Source organism: Trichechus manatus, unplaced genomic scaffold, assembly GCF_000243295.1.
Source record: "Trichechus manatus latirostris isolate Lorelei unplaced genomic scaffold, TriManLat1.0 scaffold00134, whole genome shotgun sequence".
Classification (NCBI taxonomy): domain Eukaryota; kingdom Metazoa; phylum Chordata; class Mammalia; order Sirenia; family Trichechidae; genus Trichechus; species Trichechus manatus.
Window position 1 is genome coordinate 5,868,320 of NW_004444070.1, and position 22,943 is coordinate 5,891,262.

At 47.8% G+C, this 22,943-nt stretch overlaps 1 protein-coding gene across 1 annotated transcript in view; it reads right to left on the bottom strand.

Moving 5' to 3' along the window:
- Positions 1 to 4,981: 4,981 nt before the first annotated feature.
- Positions 4,982 to 22,943, bottom strand: part of GYG2 (glycogenin 2) — a 21,475-nt gene continuing 3,513 nt past the window's right edge. Inside the window, exons 4-7 of the mRNA XM_023739479.1 lie at positions 20,029 to 20,169; positions 13,000 to 13,101; positions 10,548 to 10,652; positions 4,982 to 5,143 (exon numbers count right to left, since the gene is read on the bottom strand). Of these exons, the coding sequence (XP_023595247.1) occupies positions 4,982 to 5,143; positions 10,548 to 10,652; positions 13,000 to 13,101; positions 20,029 to 20,169 (510 nt within the window). The remainder of the gene's footprint in view (positions 5,144 to 10,547; positions 10,653 to 12,999; positions 13,102 to 20,028; positions 20,170 to 22,943) is intronic.

Below are 22,943 nucleotides of genomic sequence, written 5' to 3' on the forward strand. Positions count from 1 at the left end.
TGCAGATTGTGGGATTCCCCGGCACCCACAGCCCTGTGATCCAGCAGCCTGCCATCTAACTTGCAGATTGTGGGATTCCCTGGCACCCACAGCCCCGTGAACCAGCAGCCTGCCATCTAACTTGCAGATTGTGGGATTCCCCAGTGCCCACAGCCCCGTGAACCAGCAGCCTGCCATCTAACCTGCAGATTGTGGGATTCCCCGGTGCCCACAGCCCTGTGAACCAGCAGCCTGCAATCTAACTTGCAGATTGTGGGATTCCCCAGTGCCCACAGCCCTGTGAACCAGCAGCAGCCATCTGACCTGCAGATTGTGGGATTCCCCAGCACCCACAGCCTTGTGAACCATCAGCCTGCTATCTGACCTGCTGATTTTGGATGAGTCAGCCCCTGCAACCATATGAGTCAGGAGAAGCCTCCAGCCTGATGCCTGACCCACAGATTTGGGACTTGTCAGCCTCCCTGACTGATAGATAAGAGATGATAGACAGACAGGTATATAGATAGATAGATGATAGACAGACACAGACAGATAGCTAGGTAGGTAGATGGGTGATTGACAGATAGATGGATAATAGATGATGGATGGTTAGATGATAGATAAATGGATGGATTGATGGATGATGATCGATTGATCAGTAGACAGATACATGTTAGATGGATGGACTGATAGATGATAGATGGATATATAGACAGTTGATTGCTAGATAGATGATAGACTGATAGATGATCAATAGATAGATGGATGGATTGATGGATGATAGATGACATATATAGATCAATCCAAACCAAACCTGTTGCCATTGAGTTGATTCTGACTCATAGTGACCCCATGGAAATTCTGCTCCACATGGTATTCAATGGCCGATTTTTGGAAGTAGATGGCCAGGCCTTTCTTCCTAGGTGCGTCTGGGTGGACTTGAACCTCCAACCTTTCAGGTAGCAGCCCAGCACTTTAATCGTTTGCACCACACACACACACTAACCACACACACGACACACCTAAATCAGTTGCCATTGAGTCACCTCTGACTCAGTCACCCCATGTGTGTCAGAGTAGAACTGTGCTCCACAGGGTTTTCAATGGCTGATTTTTTGGAAGTAGATCTCCAGGCCTTTCTTCCGAGGTACCTCTGGGTGGGCTCGAATTGCCAACCTTTTGGTGAGCAGCCAAGTGCATTAACTATGCCACACCCTTTGCCGTTGAGTAGATTCTGACTCATAGCAACCCCATGTGACAGAGTTGAACTTCCACATAGGGTTTTCTAGGCTGCAGTCTTTACAGGAGTGAATTGCCAGGTCTTTCTCCCAAACAGCCCCTGGGTGGGTTTGAACCGTCAGCCTTTTGGTTAGAAGCCAAGTGTTTAATATTTTTACCACCCAAGGCCTCCATATATACCTATAAAACTAGTTGCAGTCAAGTCGACTCCAACTCATGGCGCACCCCCCTGCGTGTCAGAGTAGAACTGCACTCCACACGGTTTTTTCAATGGCTCATTTTTCGGAAGTAGGTTGCCAGGACTTTCTTCCGATGTACCTCTGGGTGGACCCAAGCTTCCAACCTTTCCGTGAGAAGCCGAGTGCATTCACAGTCTGCACCACCTGGGTGCTTCAGCAATTCTGAAAACAGATTTAATAAATTCATGGTAGGAAAAAGGCAACCATGCTCCTTTGTTCTCTTAAATGCAAAACATCTCTCTGATTCTCCTAACGTACGCAGACACAGACCAGGGAGAGACTCTACTGCTGTTTTAAAATTTTAATGTAAATGTGTTAGCATTACTCCACATGTGACGATGCCCATAGAACACAGAACAGAATTCCGTGTGGAACTTAGACATCAAGTCGATTAACCGTTGGCCCTGAACGTGGATTCTCTTCTCCAGAAAAGACAAAACCGACTCACTCTTCTCTGTTGTCTTCCCTCTCGATTTGTTAGGCAGAGACTTCTGTTCTTCACAGCTGACATCACAGCTCACAACACCTGCGCTGTGTGTCCGACCGTGTACACTGACACTGATCCCCGTCCCACCCCAGTCCACCCAAGACTCTGCCTGTATGGCCGTGTTAAACTAGCCCCTGAAACGTTGTAGGCGCGCTGCCAATCCAGACTGCAAATGACTCATCTCCCAGATGGAAATGCACCCTCCAAAACCCACGCCTTGCCCCCACGGAAGCCATAAGCAAAGAAACGCAAGGGAAATTTCAGCCAAATTCCCTGTTGGCCCAAAAATAATTTGCTTCAGGGCATGTGAAATATGACCAAACACGCCCAGTTAATCAAAACACGATGAACCCCGGTGGCACAGTGGTTAAGCGCTCAGCTACGAACCAAAAGGTCGGCAGTTTGAATCCACCAGGCGCTCCTTGGAAACCCTATGGGCGGTTCTACTCTGTCCTGTAGGGTCGCTATGAGTCGGAATTGACTTGATGGCGATGGGTGGGTATCGGACATAGTCCCCCCACTTCTTCAAAACCTGGCTCTAATATATCCTTTGCTTTTCAATACTGAAAAACAAAACATTTGCCGTCGAGTCGAGTCGGCTCACAGCAAGCCCGTATGGCGGAATAGAACTGTGCTCCACAGGGTTTTCAGTGCCTGGTTTTTCAAAAGCAGCTAGCCAGGCCTTCTGAGGCACCTCTGGGCAGACTCGAGCCTCCAGCCTTTCAGTGGGCAGCCGAGCGCATTCACCATTTGCACTACCCAGGGATTCTGAAAACCAGTTGCCATCAGGTTGACTCCGACTCATGGCGCCCCCACGTGTGTCAGTAGAACTGTGCTCCACAGGGTTTTCAGTGGCTGAGTTTTTCAGAAGTCGATTGCCAGGTCTTTCTCCCAAGGCACCTCTGGGTGGACTAGAACCTGTGCCCTTAGGTTAGCAACCAAGGGCTCACCCATTTCCATCACCCAGCAACTCCTATTTAATTTCACGTATCACACTTCCTTCTCTTCGTTACAGTGATTTCTGTTTTCAATTATAATGGCTGTGGGCACAAAGCGTGGCCCGGTGAAATGTTAGAACACAGTGTATCATCAACACAGGAAATTAGGATGTTTGTAAAGATGAGGCTCCCCTGTCCGGGGAATTAAGTGTCCAGCCTCATAAAACGGACAATTCTGAGACAGCGGGGTTGAACGGCCTGGAGAGCACGGTGGCTGCGAAGGTTGTTTAGACAGCTGAGAGCTGGGAAGCCACACCAACCAAACTGCCGTCAAATCAACCGCGAATTGGCTTACCTTTCAATGAAGAACCTCTCCAAGTTCTGTTACCATGAGTGAGCTGTTGCTTGAAATTAAAAACAAAACAACCAAAAAAAAAAAAAAAAACCCACCAAACCCATTGCCGTGGAGTCGAGTCTGACTCATGGTGCCCCCTATGTGTGTCAGAGTAGGACTGAGCTCCACAGGGTTTTCAATGCTGAGTTTTTGGAAGCAGATTGCCAGGGCTTTCTTCCAAGGTGCCTCTGGGTGGTGTAATGAAAAATGAAGTTCTGATGAGGCAAACTACACCACATACTGTATTTTTCTGCAGATAACGCACGCCTTCTGCATTTATTTGCGGGCTGTGCCCTCTCCCTATTTTCGTAGGCGCTGCTATGCCAGTTTTTTTTTTTTTTAAAAAAGGTTGCTGCGTTATTTTAGTAAAAATACAGCAATCCTACTAAAACCAGTTGCTGTTTGAGTCAATTCCGACTCATGGCGACCCCATGTGTGTCAGAGTAGAACTGTGCTCCACAGGGTTTTCAATAGGTGATTTCCCAGCAGTAGATTGCCAGGCCTTTCTTCCGAGGCTCTTCTGGGTGACTCAAACCTCGAACTTTTTGGTTAGCAGCCGAGTGTTTAACCATTTCGTGCCACCAGGGGACGCGCTCAAAATCATTTGGAGTAAGCCCCTGGGTTCTTCTAAACCAGGAAGTAAATTGGTTTAGAAGAGATGACATCGCCATGCTTGTTAAAATCATCCTTCCAAATTCCTCTGGCATTTCCCAAGCTGAGTTCCCATCAAAGGCACCAGGAAATCCCGTTAGATTTCACAGAGGACACCAAGTCTAGATGAGCGTCAGTCTGAGGATGTCTGAATGCTAACCGAGCCCTAAAGGAACGGACATTTTATTCCCTAAGGTTCTCAACATGCAGAATACATGGACAAGTCTCAGTAGCTTAGTGGCGGAAGGAGATTTGCAGTGAAATGTTTAACCACACATAAACAAACCAAACCTGCTGCCATCAAGTCATCTCTGACTCACGGCGTCCCCATGAGTGTCAGAGTAGAACTGTGCTCCGTGGGTTTTCAATGGATGATTTTTCAGAAGTAGATCGGCAGGCCTTTCTTCCTGGGTGCACACGAACCGCCAAACTTTCGGTGAGCAGCAGAGCACATTCACCATGTGCACCACCCAGAGGCTCCTTTGAGAGTACATATTGTAGCACCAGTGCAGGGATATCTTTCAGAGTTCCTTCTGGCAGGAGCAGAGACTGTTGCTAAGGAACTCTTGTTGTTGTTAGTCCCCAGGGAGTGGATTACGACGCACGGCGCCCCCGTGTGTGTCAGGGTAGAACTGTGCTCTGCAGGGTTTTCAGTGGCTGATCTTTCAGAAGTAGACTGCCAGGACTTTCTTCCGAGGCACCTCTGGGTGGGTTCAAACCTCCAACCTTTCAGTTAGCAGTCAAGCATTTAACCATGCCGAGGGTCTGCTGGAAGCTCATTCCTGCTCCCTTTACCCACAAGGTGAAAAGAAGGGCTTGGTCTTTCTGGAAAGCCTGCAGTTGTTTGTAGCTTGGATCAGCAGAGGGCTGGCTTTTTTGTTTTGTTTTTTTTTTAATCTCCGATGTGATTCAAGTTGGTCGACCATAAATAGAAGCACATGGTTTAACAGCGTTTCTGTTTAGAAGGATGGGAGACGTTCCTGTAACAAAACCATGGCAACAAGGCATTGTCTGACCACACACACCACACAACACACCCACACAACCGCAGAGATCACTGCAGAAACTGGTCCAGCTTCTCCTGAATGCGAGCAAAGGCGTCCCTGCCCAGGTAGTCGATACGTCCGTCTTCCCATTGCCTCCGCTCTTCCTCCGGACTCGGTTCCCTAACCTTTTCCTGGATGGAGATCTCGGAGAGAGACACGGCCAGGTCAACCTGCGGGAGACAAGCCAACAGGAGACGGTTGTGGGCGCTGTCCGCCATTGAATGGGCGCTGTCTACAGCATCCACTGGCTCACTAATCCATTCCATAAGCAGTGGTGTCACGAGGGAGTGCGGGGGGTGCGGATCACACTGGGTGACACTGTCAGATGGGGTGACACCAAAGTGACTGTCTATAAAACTTCTGTGGGGTGTTCCAGCAGATATTTATTATTTTTTATAAAAACATCCCTGTCAAAAAGGGCCACATAAACCAGAGACTGCATCAGCCCGAGGCCAGAAGAACTAGATGGTGTCCGGCTACCACCAATGACCGCCCTGACAGGGAACACAACAGAGAGTCCCTGCTGGAGCAGGAGAAAGGTGGGGTGCAGAACTCAAATTCTAGTAAGAAGACCAGACTTAATGGTCTGACTGAGGCTGGAAGAACCCTGGAAAACATGGCCCCTGGAATCTCTATGGGCCCAGAACTAAAACAATTTCCGAGGCCAACTCTTCAGACGGGGATGGGACTGGACTGTGGGACATAAAATGATACTTGTGAAGAGTGTGCTTCTTAGCTCAAGTAGGTACATGAGACTAAACGGGCAGCTCCTGTTCAGAGGTGAGAGGAGAAGGCAGAGAGGGTCAGGAGCTGGTTGAATGGACATGGGAAATCCGAGGTGGAAAGGAGTGTGCTGTCACAGTATAGGGAGAGCAATTAGGGTCCCATAACAATGTATGTATAAATTTTTGTATAACAGACTAACTTGAATTGTAAACTTTCACTTAAAGCACAACAATAAAAGAAAAAGAAAATCCCTGTCAGTTGCGGGCCCTGGGCAGAGCTGGAGAAAAATGTAGAACGAAATTCTAACAACAACAAAAAAAGACCAGACTTACTGGCCTGACAGAGACTGGAGAAACCCTGAGAGTACGGCCCCTAGACACCCTTTTAGCTCAGTACTGAAGTCACTCCTGAGGTTCACCCTTCAGCCAAAGATTAGACAGCCCCATAAAACAAAACGAGACTAATGGGGCACACCAGCCCAGGGGCAAGGACGAGAAGGCAGGAGGGGACAGGAAAGCTGGTAATAGAGAACCCAAGGCCGAGAAGGAAGGGAGAGTGTTGACATGTTGTGGGGTTGTTAACCAATGTCCCAAAACAATGTGTGTACTAACTGTTAGAAGCTAGTTCTGTAAACCTTCATCTAAACTACAATTAAAAAATATTTTTAAAAAAATCTTGCAATTAGTCGTAACAGCTGCCCCACCTCCCAGTTTCTACAGGATTAACCATTTTGTGCACACGCACACACGCACACACACAATTGATTTAATATTTCCACCCACCAAAACCTCAATATTTTGTATCACAGTGAATAATGAAGCTATGTTAAATGAAGAAAATATTCACCTCATGTAAATTAAACCTGTACTGTTTGGAGCTGGACGGCAAGATAAGTTAAATAATTTTCCCTTTCAATGGCAGGGTTCTGCCTTCTTAAGTGATAAAAACTCATTGCCGTCAAGTCGATTCCGACTCATAGCGACCCTCTAGGACAGAGCAGAACTGCCCCATAGGGTTTCCAAGGAGTGGCTGGTGGATCCGAATGGCTGACCTTTTGGTTAGCAACCGAGCTCTCAACCACTGCGCCACCAGGGCTCAAGATATGATATATAAAATACGCAAGTGTTCAACACACACACCTTACTTTAGTTTTCAAGAGAGTCAACAAAAATAAACACATTTGTTTTAAAAACCTCTTACTAAGCATTAGAAAAAGACTTTCAAAAATACAGATTAGCAGTAATAACAGACTCACACATATACATACATCTCTGATGCTAAAATTGACAAAGATTCTGCCCAGATGGTGAGTGCCGGACACTGTTGTTTTGTGCTGTCGAGTTGACTCCGACTCTTGACGACCGCGTGTGACAGAGTAGAACTGCCCCATAGGGTTTTCTAGGCTGTGGTCTTTATGGGAGCAGATCGCCAGGGCTTTCTCCTGTGGAGCCACTGGTGGGTTCAAACCGCTGACCTTTAGGTTAGCAGCCAAGCGCTTAACCGCTGCACCACCAGGGCTCCTTACAAAGAGACTGTTGTTGTCAGGTACTGTTGAATCAATTTCAACTCATAGCCACCCTGTGTGACAGAGTAAAACTGCTCCCAGAGGGTTTTCTAGGCTGTGATCTTTACAGAAGCAGACCACCAGGCCTTTCTTCTGCAGAGCCGCTGGGTGGGTTTGAACCGCCGACCTTTCAGTTAGCAGCTGATCACGTAACTGGTGTTGGACACTAGCTATGTGAATTACAGCTCCTGTGCCACTGAGCACATACTCATTTTGCCGCTTATTTTTTGCTACAGTATTTTCAAGAGTTTATACATTTAAGATTCTGCGTTCTACACAGACCATTGTACATTCTATCCAAATACAGCCATCCCACTGATTAAGGAAATAGCAAGAGTTAAAAAAAAAAAAATTGCCTGTTTCAGATTAACATCACGTTTCTCCCCACCTAAGAAGTAGGGAAAAACCCACTGCTGTCAAGTCGATCCTGACTCCTAGCACCCCTATAGGACCGAGCAGAACTGCCCTGTACGGTTTCCAAGGAGCTCCTGGTGGATTCAGACTGCCAAGCTTTTGGTTAACAGCCAAGCTCTTAATCACTATGCTCATGATAAATGGAGAAAAGACTGAAGTCAAGGATTTCATTACACTTGGGTCCGCAATCAATGCCCATGGAAGCAGCTGTCAAGAAATCAAATGGCGTATTGCATTGGGCGAATCTGCTGCAAAAGACCTCTTTAAAGTGTTGAAAAGCAAAGATGTCACTTTGAGGACTAAGGTGCACCTGATTCAAGCCAAGGTATTTTCAATTGCCTCATATGCATTGTAAAAGCTGGACAATGAATAAGAAAGACCGAAGAAGAATTGATGCCTTTGAATTATGGTGTCGGTAAAGAATATTGAATACACCATGGACTGCCAGAAGAACGAACAAGTCTGTCTTGGAAGAAGTACAGCCAGAGTGCTCCTTGGAAGCAAGGATGACAAGACTACATCTCACATACTTTGGACAATGAATAAGGAAGATGGAAGAATTCTCGCCTTTGAACTGTGGTGTTGGTGAAGAACAGCGAATATACCATGGACTGCCAAAAGAACGAACACGTCTGTCTTGGAAGAAGTACAGCCAGAATGTTCCTTAGAAGCAAGGATGGAGCGATTTCGTTCACATGCTCTGGACATGTTATCAGGAGGGACCAGTCCCCAGAGAATGACATCATACTTGGTAAAGTAGAGGGTCAGCGAAAAAGAGGAAGACCCTCGACAAGATGGACTGACACAGTGGCTGCAACAATGGGCTCAATCATAACAAATACTGTGAGGATGGCGCCGGACTGGGTAGCGTTCCGGTCTGCTGTACATAGGGTCGCTAGGAGTCAGAACCGACTCGACAGCACTTAACAACAACAACAAAGAAATATGGATTTAGAGTCATGGTTTAAGTTAAGTTGGACTCATGGTGAAAATTCGGGAATCGAAGGTGCACCCCGCGGCCCTCTTAGCCTCGTCACAAAACAGCGTGGCGACTGAACCAGCTGTGACGCGAAGAAGAATCCAACAAACCAACGGGCCGTCAGCTTTGTCTAACAGGTTGTTAAACGAGATACTAGTCTGGGAGGCTCCATGACGCAGGAGGACAAGAATGTTCAAGCGCCCGGTTAAACGGCCCGACGACTACGGCAGGTGGGCTTCCCAGCGCGGGAGCAGGGCGCGCTGGGGAGGGATTCCATGGGTATGGCAACGCCTGGCAAGCTGCGATGCTCTCAGACTCATCCGCTGGGAACAGACCGGCGGTAGGACCGGAGCCGAGCTTACGGGTCAGGCCCTAAGTAGGGTTTCCTCCAGCCCGCTTATCCGACCTATCCCCCCAGCTCTCTGAGGTGGGGACCCCGTCTTTATCTCACAGATATTGGGGGAATTCAACCAGCTTGACCAAGGTCTCCATCTACTACAGGGCGGATCTGTCAAAGCGAAGTCCGCCGTGATTCCTCTTTGTACTCGGAGAATATAAATTGATTTCTGGTGGGTTATTCTGTAGCTTGGAGCCTTGGTGGCGCAGTGGTTAAGACTTCAGTTGCTAAGTAAAAGGTCAGCAGTTGGAATCCACCAGCCGCTTGCTGTTGGGTAGCTATGAGTCGGAATCAACTTCAACGGCAACGGGTTGGTTGGTTGGGTATCCTGCACATCCATGTCCAAGTATCCATTTTGGATAGGTCTTCAAGTGGATGCTGCTTTGTCGCAAGTCAAGTTCTGCATGTTGTTTCGTTGTCGGGCGCCGTCCAGTCGATTTTTGACTCATAGTAACCCCACGTGACACAGTAGAACTGCCCCAGAGGGTTTTCTATGCTGTAATCTTTACAGGAGCAGATCGCCAGGCCTTTCTCCTGAGGAGCTGCTGGTGGGTTTGAACCGCTGACCTTTCAGTTAGCAGCTGGGCGCTTAACCGTTGCGCCACCAGGGCTCCTCCCACACTACCTTACCAGCTGCAGTTGTTGAAAAGGCTTTAAGGAAATCTTCCTTCCCTCAGTGAGTTGAAACCTGGCCACACTGTTCTCTGAGCAGCTCAGTGGAACAGTCATAAAACCAGTTCCCATCGCGTCAACTCCGACTTACGGCGACCCCACCTGTGTCAGAGCAGAACTGTGCTCCATGGGGGTTTCAATGGCTGATGTTTAGGAAGCAGATTGCCAGGCCTTTCTTCCGAGGCGCCTCTGGGTGGACGCAAAGCTCCAATCTTTCAGTTAACAGCCGAGTGCTTAACTGTTGGCGCCACCCAGGGGCTCCACTTTTCCCACCGGTAATTTTAGCTATTTTTTATTTACTATGACTTAACAGTGCATCGCGAGGTCACTGTTAAGGAGTAAAGAAGCCATTCGCCGTTGCTTTCTGCATCAGCCGACCAAGTGAAGTTTGAGACAGGAACCCCCGTAAGAGCAAAGGGCAGGAACCACGCGTCTTTCACTGCGTTCTCAAAGACGAGACCACTGAGGGCGCAACTGGGATCGAAACGTTCACCTCCCGGTTTCACTGCTCGGATTCGCTTCATTTCAGAAAAGGAATGGCGGTGAGTCTGCTTCCGCGTGAATAACCTGTGCAGAGAAGCCTTGCAGGGAGAGCGCGTGCAGGATGGTCAGAGACTCAGGCAGGAGACACAGTGACCAACCGCCCCAGGGAAAGGCTGGACAGATGACAGGACGGAAAGTGGGTGCCCAGAGAGGTGGGCGGGCTCTTACTTCAATCGAGCAAAGCTGAAATGGAGTTAGCGCAGGAAGCATGCTGGCAGCCCCAAGAAGCGCGGATAGCAACGAGATTCCATCAGGAGGGGCAGGGGGCTTGGATACCACCTCCAATGCGTCCTGCGGAGTTGGGTCCTTTGTGGCTTCCACAGGGGTCTCCTGCCTGGGTTCCAACTTGTCCTCCGCTGGGCCGCTCTCAGCTGTGTCCCCTGGCTGCTAAAGACATAACGGCTCCATCATGAACCTGCATCGGGCTCCGGGGCCTTTGTATCAACCCCGGGCACCAGTCCTCCTGGAGCCCACCCCGACTCACAGCCACCCCACGTGGGTCAGAGTAGAACCGCGCCCATAAAGTTTTTTAGTACATGTGACATTTGGAAGTAGATTGCCAGGCCTTTCTCCTAAGGCACCTCTGGGCGGACTCCAACTTCCAACCTTTCGGTGAGCAGCTAAGTGTGTTAATCATTTGCACCACCCAGGGATCACCAACCCAAAAGACAGAGAGATTTTCCCCCCAAATTAACCGGCTGTGCTAACTTGTCTTCTCTGGGGAGGTTAAAAAAGCTTTGCTGCACCACTCCTAGCTTTTCCTGAGCCTCACACCGCGTCTTATGCAAGATGAGATGCTGAAAGTTTTTAGGAAGTTTATCAAAGCTCGCCCCTGGGAGTACAAACAGTCAACGTGTTCGGCTGCTAACCAAAAGGTTGGAGGTTCAAGTCTACCCAGAGCTGTCTCGGAAGAAAGGCCTGGTGATCTGCTTCTGAAAAATCAGCCATTGAAAACCCTATGAAGTGTAGTTCCACTCTGACACACATGGGGGTACCATAAGGCAGAGTCCACTTGACTGCAATTTTTTTTGGGGGTGGGGGAAGGGTGTCATGGATTGAATTGTGTTCCCCCAAAGTATGTGTCAACTTGGTTAGGCCATGATTCTCAATGTTGTGTGGTTGTCCTCCATTTTGTGATTTTCCTATGTGTTATAAATCATCATCTCTGCCTTTGGTGACAGAGAATTAGGGTGGGATTGTAACACCCTTGTGCAGGTCACATCACTGATCCAATGTAAAGGGAGTTCCCTGGGGTGTAGTCTGCACCACCTTTTATCTTACAAGAGATAAAAGGAAAGGGAAGCAAGCAGAGAGGAGAAGGAACTCATAACCACCAAGAAAGGAGAGCCAGGAGCACAGTGCATCCTTTGGACCCGGGGTCCCTGTGCTGAGAAGCTCCTAGACCAGGGGAAGGAAGATTGATGACAAGGACCTTCCCCCAGAGCCAACACAGAGAGGAAGGCTTCCCCTGGAGCTGGCACCCTGAATTCGGACTTCTAGCCTCCTAAACTATGAGAGAATGAATTTCTGTTTGTTAGAGCCATCCACCTGTGGTATTTCTGTTATAGCAGCACTAGATGACTAAGACTGGGGGTCTGATACTACTCATCTTCCGAGAACAGTTTGGATGTTCAAAGGAAAAAGAGGATCTATGAAAAGCAACATCTGAAGTAGAAAAGGCAGTGGATGTTATCTGATAGCAGTGGCTCAATGGGTCAGCTACGCTCCATAACATAGACATGACCATGTGTCTAGGGGAGTCGCTGGGTAGGGCAAACAGTGAATGTGCTCAGATAGTAACAGAGAGGTCAGAGGTTCAAGTCCACCCAGAGGTGCCTCAGAAGAAAGGCCTGGTGATCTACTTCTGAGAAATCAGCCACTGAAAACCCTGTGGAGCACAGTTCTACCCCAACACACATGGGGGTACCATGAGTTGGTATCAACTCCATGGCAACTTTTTTTTTTTTTTTTTAAACTGGTTTTCACTAAGAGTGAAAGGGTATCTATAGAGTCCGTCATCAGACAGGGTGTGGTAATGGAAGCCCAGATTCGTGAGGGTGACGGTTTAAAAAAAAAAAATTCAACTTCATCACCCTTAAATACGGATTCTAGACATTGATGAAAAATCCCACCAACAATTAAAAAAAAAAAAAATTAAGTGAGATAAACATGCCATATTGGTGTTAACATCTTTTCACTTTCTAATTCTTCCTAAAGTTAAGGAGCAAATGGCCAGATGACCAGCATGAAATACAATAATAATATGAGGGGTAAAAAAAGTTTGAATAGATAAAAACCAAAAAATCCAAACCAGCTGCCCCGGAGTCAACTCTGACTCATGGCGACCTTATCTGAGTCAAGAGTAGAACTGTGCTCCACAGGGTTTTCAGTGACTCATTCTTTTGGAAGAAGGTCACCAGGCCTTTCTTCTGAGGCACCTCTGAGTGACTCAAACCTCCAACCTTTTTGCTAGCAGCTGAGCGCGTTCACCATTTCCACCGCCCAGGGACTCTGTGAATGCACAATCAGTTTACCTTGTCCTCGTGGATAACAAGAAACGGATGAAGGACAGCACAAATTTATTCTCTGAGGACAGGCCAGTCAGAAAGAACACAGGATACAGAAAAATTGATGCGACACCTTCCTTGGTATTTAACGGGCATAGAGAAGGCGAGGATGTAACAAGCAAGGAGAGAGACAGACGTGTGTAAGTAGTACCAAGGAGATATACCGAGGGCGTTTCGGCCTTTGTGACATCTGAGAATTCGGGGGAGGGTGGTGAAGTGGGGCCACGCGTTACTCCAGCAGAAATCTCATCTGGGCCACCTATCACCTGTTATAAAGAAAAAAGAGCAAAGGCAGGTTAAATAAAATCAGGTCGGCAGCAACCTTCATGCCAATAAACGCAGCTCAACCTAAAACACTCCGTTTATTTATTTCTGCCCCCACGACACAAAGGAGGCATGATGCACAAATGGTTTCCGCTCGGCCGCTACGTGAAAGGTTGCTGGTTAAAACCCACGCAGCAGTGCCGTGGAAGAAAGGCCTGGCGATCTGCTTCTGTAAAGATGACAGCCCAGAAAACCGTTTGGAGCACAGTTCTACTCTGTAACACATGGGGTCGCCATGAGTCGGACTGAACTCACCAGCAACCAACAACACCACGACATCAGGGAGCGACAGGCGCTCTGAGATGTGTGTTCGCCCCCTTCTGGGCACACACCTGAGTCTGCTTCTCAGCCTCCACAGAGTCCTAAGTACGGCCACATGGCTGATTCTCCCAATGGAATGGAGCAGGTGTCCTGGGGGTCACCGCCAGGCTGGGAATGGGGAGAGGAATGCCCTGCCTACTTTCTCTTTCCCCACGGGCCAGGTGAGGAACAAGCCCCCTAAGCCTTCTGTCTTAGTCATCTAGTGCTGCTATAGCAGAAATACCACAAGTGTATGGCTTTAACAAAGAGAAGGTTATTCTCTCACAGTCCAGTAGGCTACAAGTCCAAATTCAGGGCATCCAGCTCCGGGGGGAGGCTTTCTCTGTCAGCTCTAGAGGAAGGTCCGTGTCATCAATCTTCCCTTGGTCTGGGAGCACCTCAGCGCAGGAACCTAAGGTCCAAAGGATGCACTCTGCTCCCGGCACTGCTTTCTTGGTGGTATGAGGTTCCCCGGTGTCTCTGCTCACTTCTGTCTTTTATATCTCAAAATAGATTGGATTAAGACACTATCCAATCTTGTATACCTCATCAGTATAACCTCATCATAGTGATAGAGTTTACAATACATAAGGAAATCACATCAGATTACATAATCATACAATACTGGGAATCATGACCCAGCCAAACGGATGCACACATTTTTGGGGGACTCAATTCAATCCGTGACACCTTCCTCAACGAGGGTTTCACGAGACAATGAAACCCTGCTGAAAACAACCCTACTGGCTCTTCTCAGTTCTTCTAAAACCAAACCAAACCCGTTGCCGACAAGTCGATTCCGACTCATACCAACCCTACAGACTGCCGCCATCTTTCTCCCGTGGAGCAGCTGGGGGGTTCGAACCGCCGACCTTTTGGTTAGCAGCCGAGTGCTTTAACCACTGCGCCACCAATGCTCCCTCGGTTCTCCCAAGGGAAGCACAAAACTAGCACCATGCTGGATGAAAACAAACACCGTTGCCGTGGAGACAACTCCAACTCGTGACAACCTCACATGACAGAATAGAACTGCTCCATAGGGTTTCCTGGGCTGTAACCTTTACAGGGGCAGATTGCCAGGCCTTTCTTCCATGGCACTGCTGGGTGGGTTCAAACCACCAACCTTTAGGTTAGTAGTCAAGCAAAACCATTTGTGCCAGCCAGTGTTATTGTTTATATTATAGGCCTGTCTAGTCTTTGGCTGAAGGTGGGCTTCAGTTCTGAGTTAGCAGGGTGTTTGGGGGGCCATAGTCTCGGGGTTCCTCCAGTCTCTGTCAGACCAGTAAGTCTAATCTTTTTATTTTGTAACTTTGAATTTTGTTCTATATTTTTCTCCTGTCTGGGACCCTCTATCGTGACCCCTTTCAGAGCGGTCGGTAATGGTAGCCAAGCACCATCTAAGAAACGACAATTTAACAACAGTACGGCGCAAAGTCAGACCTTAACATCATTTTTGGAAAGTGTAACAATGTGCGTAGAAATCCCTGGGTGGCACAAACAGTAAGCGCTCGACCAGTGGCCGAAAGGTTGGTGGTTTGAACCCACTCACAGGCACCTCAGAAGAAAGGCCTGGCTATCTGCTGCCGAAAGGTCACAGCCTTGAAAACCCTATGACACACACGGGGGCGCCATGAGTTGGAATTGATTTGACGACAACTGGTTGATAGAGTATATATATACTGCTATATGTGGTACAAATAGTTAACATGCTCAACTGTTAACCAAAAGGTTGAAGGTTCAAGTCCACCCAGTGGTGCCTCAGAAGAAAGGCCTGGGGATCTACTGCTGAAAAATCAGTCACTGAAAACCCTACGGAGCGCAGTTCTACTCTGACACACATGGGGTCACCCTGAGTTGGAATGGACTCGATGGCAGTGGGTTTTTAGAGTGCAGAATCAGGCTTTAAAATCATTTTTGGAAGGCATATCAGTGTGTGTAGGAGTCCCTAGGTGGTGCAAACAGTTAAGCGCTCAACTACTACCTGGAAGTTTGATGGTTCATAACCCACCCAGAGGCACCTCAGAAGAAAGGCCTGGCAATCTGCTTCCGAAAGGTCACCGCTTTGAAAACCCTGTGGAACACAGCTCTACTCTGCACACATGGGGTCGTCATGAGTCAGAATTGACTCAACGGCAACCAACCGCCATCACAACATGAATGTGCGTATGTAAAATCTGACTTTCACAAACTGCATTTATTTTTACCCGAAGGTAATAAGCTCTTCACAGATTCATCCCCTGAAAGGCAAGCCTGAAGGTCAGGTCATCTTGAAAGAAGAGACTGTAAACTGGGAAATCTTGCAGAGAAAGATTCTCGGCACAAAGGAGAGAGAGGCTGAAATACGGAGAGCAGCTGAAAAGCACAAGTACTCTCCATTTGGAAATACTAAAGCTGAGAGAGGACATAATAACCCCAAATGATGCAGGGATGTGGAAAAGTCATGGATGCGGAATGCTGAAATACACCACCCAGGGATTCATTCAGAACTAATAACAGGGAAGCACTACTTTGCATTATTGGCTACAAAGTTGCAAAAGTGATGGCAGCCGGAGGTGGTAAAGGCTAAAAATATACATATATCCATCATCTCAAGAACGGAAGAAGGATTTTTCCACTTTCTGTAATTGGCTAAATGGCTTCTTATAGACTAACCCTCCCACCAAGTACAACTAAAAAGGCTGGACAAAAAAAATATGCATACATATATATATATTGAGATGCGTGGGAGAGCTGCCAGGGACTCAAAAACTTGCAAGTCAAGATCCCAAGGACAAGCAGAAGAGCCAAGCCTGAAACTTGGCAGCTCATTTCTTCTTGTGGCAGCTAAAGGCTGAGAAACTGAGAAGAGTTTTCCGCAGCCCTGTAGGGCCGAACCAGTGTTATGAACTGAATTGTGTCCCCTCAAAATGTGTGTCAACTTGGCTGGGCCACGATTCCCAGTATTGTGTGGTTGTCTGCCATTTTGTCATCTGATGTGATTTTCCTACGTGTTGTAAATCCTAACTTCTATGATGTTAATGAGGCAGGATTAGAGGCAGTTATGTTAATGAGGCAGGACTCTATAGGATTAGGTTGTATTTTGAATCAATCTCTTGAGATATAAAAGAAAGAAGCAAGTAGAGAGGAGAGGGACTACCTACCACCAAAAAAGAACAACTAGGAGCAGAGCATGTCTTTTGGACCCGGAGTCCCTGCACTGAGAAGCTCCTAGACCAGGGGAAGACTGATGACAAGGACCTTCCCCCAGAACCGACAGAGAGAGAAAGGGTTCTCCTGGAGCTGGCACCCTGAATTCAGACTTGTAGGCTCCTAGACTGTGAGAATAAATTTTTGTTTGTTAAAGCCATCCACTTGAGGTCTTTCTGTTATAGCAGCACTAGATGACTAAGACAACCAGTAAACCCATAACCAGTTGTCATCGAGTCAGCCACAACTCATGGTGACCCCATGTACAACAAACAGAATAAAACACTGCCCAGCCCTGTGCCATCTTCATGATCGTTGATATGCTCGAGCCCACTGTTGAGGCCACTGTGTCAATCCATCTCATGGAGGGTTTCCCTCGTTTTCGCTGACCCTCTGCTTTACCAACCATGACGTCCATTTCCAGGGATTGGTCTTTTCTTTGGATTATTCATATTAACCAAAGCTATAAAATGTCCATCAACAGCAGAATTAATAAGTAAGTTGTATACTATCAAATCATCTACATGAGACCAGACAGTCAACAATGACTTTAAAACGATGAGAATGTAAGAGGGCAGGGAAACTAGATGAATGGAAATGAAACAACCAGAATGGAAATAATGAGAATGTTCACGCATTGTGAAGAATGTAACCAATGTCCCTGAACAACTTGTGTAGAAATTGTTGACTGGAAACCTAAACTGCTGTGTAAACCTTCACCGAAAACACAACAAAATTTTTTAAAAATTATTACAAATAAAACAAGATGCACTATGAACAGCAATAAAAACAACTACCAGTATCGTAAGTGGCAACCATAATATTTTCATTAAGAACAGCATTTCTTTACCCAGCACGTTGCAAAACACTTGGCTGAGAAGATACTAAATTGTAAATATTTTTCTTTTTGCCACATTCATTTACATGGAAAATGCATTGGACATTCAGCTTTATTTTTGAAAATAGTCACCTTGTCCTTGGCACTGCCATATTATGTATACAAAAGTTGGAATAAGTTGTCCCAGCATCCCGCTGTTCCACAGGTATAAAAACAAAAAAAACCAAACCTGTTGCCATCAAGTCAATTCCAACTCATAGCGACCCGATAGGACAGAGTAGAACTGCCCTGTACGGTTTCCAAGGAGCACCTGGTGAATTCGAACTGCCGACCTTTTGGTTAGCAGCTGAGCTCTTAAGCACTGCTCCACCAGGGCTCCTCCACAGGTATAGTAATTTGGAAAATCAAGTCTCTTTTGGCCTGGATTCTGAACCAAAATAACCCGTAGCCACCCAATTGATTCTGACTCATGGCGACCCCATGTGTGATAGACCAGAACTGTTCCATAGAGTTTTCTTGGCTGTAATCTTAATGGAATCAGATTTCCAGGCATTTCTTCCGTGGCATCACTGGGTGGGCTCGAACCTCCAACGTTTAGATTAGTAGTCCAGCTCAAACTGTTTGCATCACCCAAGGACAGGGCCTGGGTTCTAGCTCCCCCAAAAAAGAAACCACAGTCAGAAATTCAATGAATGGCCAGTAGGTGGCAGCAATACCGCATAATGACAAAGACTAAGTAGGAGGTGCAGGGTGGATAATGAAATCAAAACCTGCTCCTTGTTGAGCTGTCTCTGACTCGTGGAGACCCCATGTGTGTCAGAGTAGAACTGTGCCCTACAGGATTTTTTTTTGTGCGTGTGTATGTGTGTGTGTGTGCTTTCAGTGAAAGTTTACAGCCAAATTAGTTTCTCATTCAAAGATTTATACACAAATGGTTTCGTGACATCAGTTGCAATCCCTGCAATGTGTCAGCACTCTCCCCCTCTCCACCCTGGGTTCCCAGTGTCCATTCGTCCAGTTTTCCTGTCCCTTCCTGCCTTCTCATCTTTGCTTTTGGACAGGAGTTGCACATTGGATTGAACTAAGGAGCACGTTCGTCACGTGTGGTACAGTTTGTTTTATAAGCCTGTTTAATCTTTGTCTGAAACATGGACTTTGGGAGTGGCTCCAGTTCTGAGTTAGCAGGGTATCCTGGGGCCATAGTCTTGGAGGTTCCTCCAGTCTCTGTCAGATGAGTAAGTCTGGTCTTTTTTGGCGAATTTGAGTTTTCTTCTACATTTTTCTCCCGCCCTGTCCAGGACTCTCTATTGTGATCCCTGCTAACCGACAGGTTAAAGGTTGAAGTCTACCCAGAGGTGCCTCAGAAGAAAGGCCTGGTGATCTGCTTCTGAAAATCCTATGGAGCACAGTTGTACTCTGACACGTATGGGGTCGCCATGAGTCAGTATAAGACAACTGTTCAGGAATCCCTGAATGGTGCAGTTAATACACTTGGCTGCTAACAGAAAAAGTTGGAGGGCACCTCAGAAGAAAGGCCTGGTGATCTCCTTCTGAAAAAGCAGCCACTGAAAACCCTGTGGAGCTCAGTTCTCCTCTGACACGCATCGGGGCGCCACGAGTCAGGGTCAACTCGATGGCAGCTGGTTTGGAGACCCTGAGTGGTATAAACAGCTAAGGGTCTCAGCTGCTAACAGGACGGTCAGAGGTTTGAGTCCACTCAGGTGCCTCAGAAGAAAGGTCTGGCAAGCTACTGCTGAAAAATCAGCCACTGAAAAGCCTACCTATGGAGTGCAGTTCTACTCTGACACACACGGGGGCGCCATGACTCAGAATCGACTTGCCGGGCAACGGTGCTGGTCCTGACAATGACACTGGGCCCACCCAGATAATCCAGGATCATCTTCTGTCTCAAGAGCCCTCACTTAATCCCATCTGCAAAGTCAGTCCCCTTTGCCAGGTGAGGCACCATATTCACGGACTCCAAGGATTGGGACCTGGACACTCTCACAAACCAAACCCACTGTCGTCGAGTTGATTCTGACTCCTGGCAACCCCGTGTGTGCAGAGCAGAACTGTGCTCCACAGGGTTCAATGGTTGTGACCTCTCAGAAGCAGATTACCAGGCCTTTCTTCTGAGGTGCCTGTGGGTGGATGCGAACCACCAACCTTTTGGTTGGTTTTTGAGTGCTTAACCAATTGCACAACCCAGGGACTCCTTGGATACTCTTAGGGGGCCGTGATTCAGCCTATCACAATGTGCGACTGTCCAACGGCCTATAGGACAGAGTAAACCTGCCCCATAGTGTTTCCAAGGAGCAGCTGATGGATTTGAACTGCCAACCTTTTGGTTAGCGGCCAAATGCTTAACCACTGTGGCCCCAGGGCCCCTCAAATGAAGGCAAGAGCCCCTAATGTCAAAGAAACCCTGGGGACCAGCTCTTCTCTGGCCTTGTCCCTCCCCAGGGGGCTGTGAGGGTCCCCTCTGCGTTCTCCCGCTGGGGGTCAGGGTATGACTTCCGCCACGCGGTGTGGGTGAGGTACTCACGTCTTCCGGATGCCACCCTGTGGGGCAGGGCGGGGTATCGTCCACCACCGTGGTCTTCTCTGGGGGGCCCCGAACAGGTGGGGGCTCACTGGCACCCAACACTGAGCTAGCATACAGCTCCCCGACGCCACCTGGGCTGACCTGCAAAGTGGAGAGAGCTGGGGAGTGAAAGGCGTGGCATCTCCTTCTGAGTATCACCCGTGGAAACCCTATGGATCACAGGCTCCCATCCGCAACCGATTGTGGGGATGGCGCAGGCCCGGGTGGTGTTCCGCTCCGTAGCGCGTGGGGTCACCGTGAGTCGGGGGCTGACTCGGCAACAGGCAACAACAGCAGCAACGCACTGAAGGTTTACTCGTCCTTAAAAAGTAGCACCTGTTGTTGTCAGGTACCGTCAAGTGGGTTCTGACTCATAGCAACCCCAGGGGACAGAGTGGGACTGCCCCACAGGGTTTTCTAGGCTGTCATCTTTACGGGAGCAGACTGCCAGGTCTTTCTCCCACAGAGCCACTGAGTGGGTCTGCAGCACCAACCTTTCTGTTAGCAACCGAGCGCTTCACCGTTACGCCAGCGAGGTTCCTCCCAGCTCCACACAAATAAAAGCGATAATACAGTGAAGGCTGTGAGAGCCAGAACTCCTTGGGACTGCCTTCTTCGTCTGGCTCCCGAAAGTTTTCCGCCTTTGACAGGGCGCGCTCGTACCCCTTTTCTATCCTCTCTGTTGCCTGCGCCCATTGCCGTCGAGTCCGTTCCGACTCACAGCGACCCCATAGGACAGAGTAGAACTGCCCCATAGGGTTTCCAAGGAGCGGCTGCTGGATTCAAACTGCCAACCTTTTGGTTAGCAGCCGAGCTCTTAACCACTGAGCCACCAGGGCTCCTATATCTGTGTTTTGTAACAAAATTAATGTCTTATATGTGTTGGTTTAAGGAGTTCTGTGGCTGGTTGATTAGAAACCCATTGTTGTTGAGTCGATTCCGACTCACAGTGACCCTATAGACAGAGTAGAAGTGCCCCATAGGGTTTCCGAGGAGCAGCTGGTGGATTCAAACTGCTGACCTCTTGGTTAGCAGCTGAGCTCTTAACCACTGCACCACCAGGGTTTCCATGTATATATATACACACACACACATATATATGTATATATATATAGACAGAGAAATAGAGACATAGGTAGGTAGATAGATAGTAGATAGATAGATAGACAGATGATAGATAGACAGATGAGCTAGATGATAGATACATACATAAATAGATAAAACCAAACCAAACCTTGCTGTTGCTGTTGAGTCAATTCTGAAGCATAGTGACGGTACAGGAGAGAGTAGAACTACCCTATCTTGTTTCCAAGGAGCAGCTGGTGGATTCCAACTGCCAGCCTTTTAGTTAGCAGCTGTAGTTCTTAACCACTGTGCCACCAGGGCTCCAGATAAAGAGACAGTATTGCTGCTAGGGTTCCAGTTCATACATAAACCAAAAAAAAAAGAAAAGGAAATCAAACCTATTGCTGTCGAATTGATTCCGACTCATAGCGACCCTAGAGGACAGAGTAGAACTGCCCCATAGAGTTTCCAAGGAGCGCCTGGTGGATTCAGACTGGTGACCTTTTCGTTAGCAGCTGAGCTCTTAACCACTGCGCCACCAGGGCTCCATCCTCTCTGTTAGTGGGAAACGTGTGTTTTCCTTCTCTGACAGGTTTCTGCCTTGCACAGGTCCCGGCTTTCACAGGTTTTACTGTACCATTTAAAACGTGAACTCGACTCAATGTCCCCAGCAATAAATTTGCTGACCCTTGACCACGTGGCAATAATAAATCTTCTGGTAAAAACGGACCAAGAATCAAAAATTTCCTGAGACTTAATTTAAGGGAGTCTTCTGCAAGGCGGGGGCATCCACATTTAAGGGCGGCAGGAACTTCACTGTTGAGTGCCTTCTTGCTTATCATGACATAAGAGCTAACAAAATCAAGTCGATGTCAATCAAAGATTTAAAAATCCACTTCAGAAACTTCCTTCGACCGTTGCCTCAAATGATTTAAGTGGAAACATCTTCTCAAACTAAATTGTAATCAGCAATTTAGCCACAAGTAGGTCCTTCTCTGATGAGGATGGCTGATTTAAATAACCTGTTTACCCATCAGTTCTGCAAATCTCAGGGGCACTTTTGCTCATTAAACTTCACTATTTCGAGCCCAAAAAAAAAAGGTTGCCTATCTATTCACCATCCATCTTCTTGAAATACAGTATTTGAAAACAAAAGGGTTGTAGCTGAAGAAAACGCCTTAGGTGTTGATGAAGGGGAGTCCCAGGTGATGCACAGGGTTAATGTGCTCGGCTGCCAACTGAAAGGTTGGAGAGTTGAGTCCACTCAGAGGTGCCTTGGAAGAAAGGACTGGCAATCTATGTCCAAAAATCAACCACTGAAAACCGTATGGAAGTGGTTCTCCTCTGACACCCGTGGGGTCCCCATGAGTTGGGGTTGACTTGATAACAACTAGTTCTTGTCAGTAGTGGCCAACACACGCTGGTCCAAGGAACGTAGATTTTTCTTCGTTCAGCTTGACTCAAGATACAAAACTAGGTAAAGTCTCGTAACCCTGCAGCTGACCTAAGTAATACATCTTTCCAAGGAATTTAATTTACATGAGAGTCCCTGGGTGTTGCGAAGAGTTAACGTGCTCAGCTTCTGACACAAAGGTGGACGTTCACCGAGAGGCACGTCAGAAGAAAGGCCTGGCGGTCTACACCAGACAAAATCAGCCACCGAGAACCCTGTGGGGCACAGCTGTCCTCTGACACGGCCACTGAGAACCCTGTGGAGCACAGCTCTCCTCTGACACGGCCACCGAGAACCCTGTGGGGCACAGCTCTCCTCCGACACGGCCACTGAGAACCCTGTGGGGCACAGCTCTCCT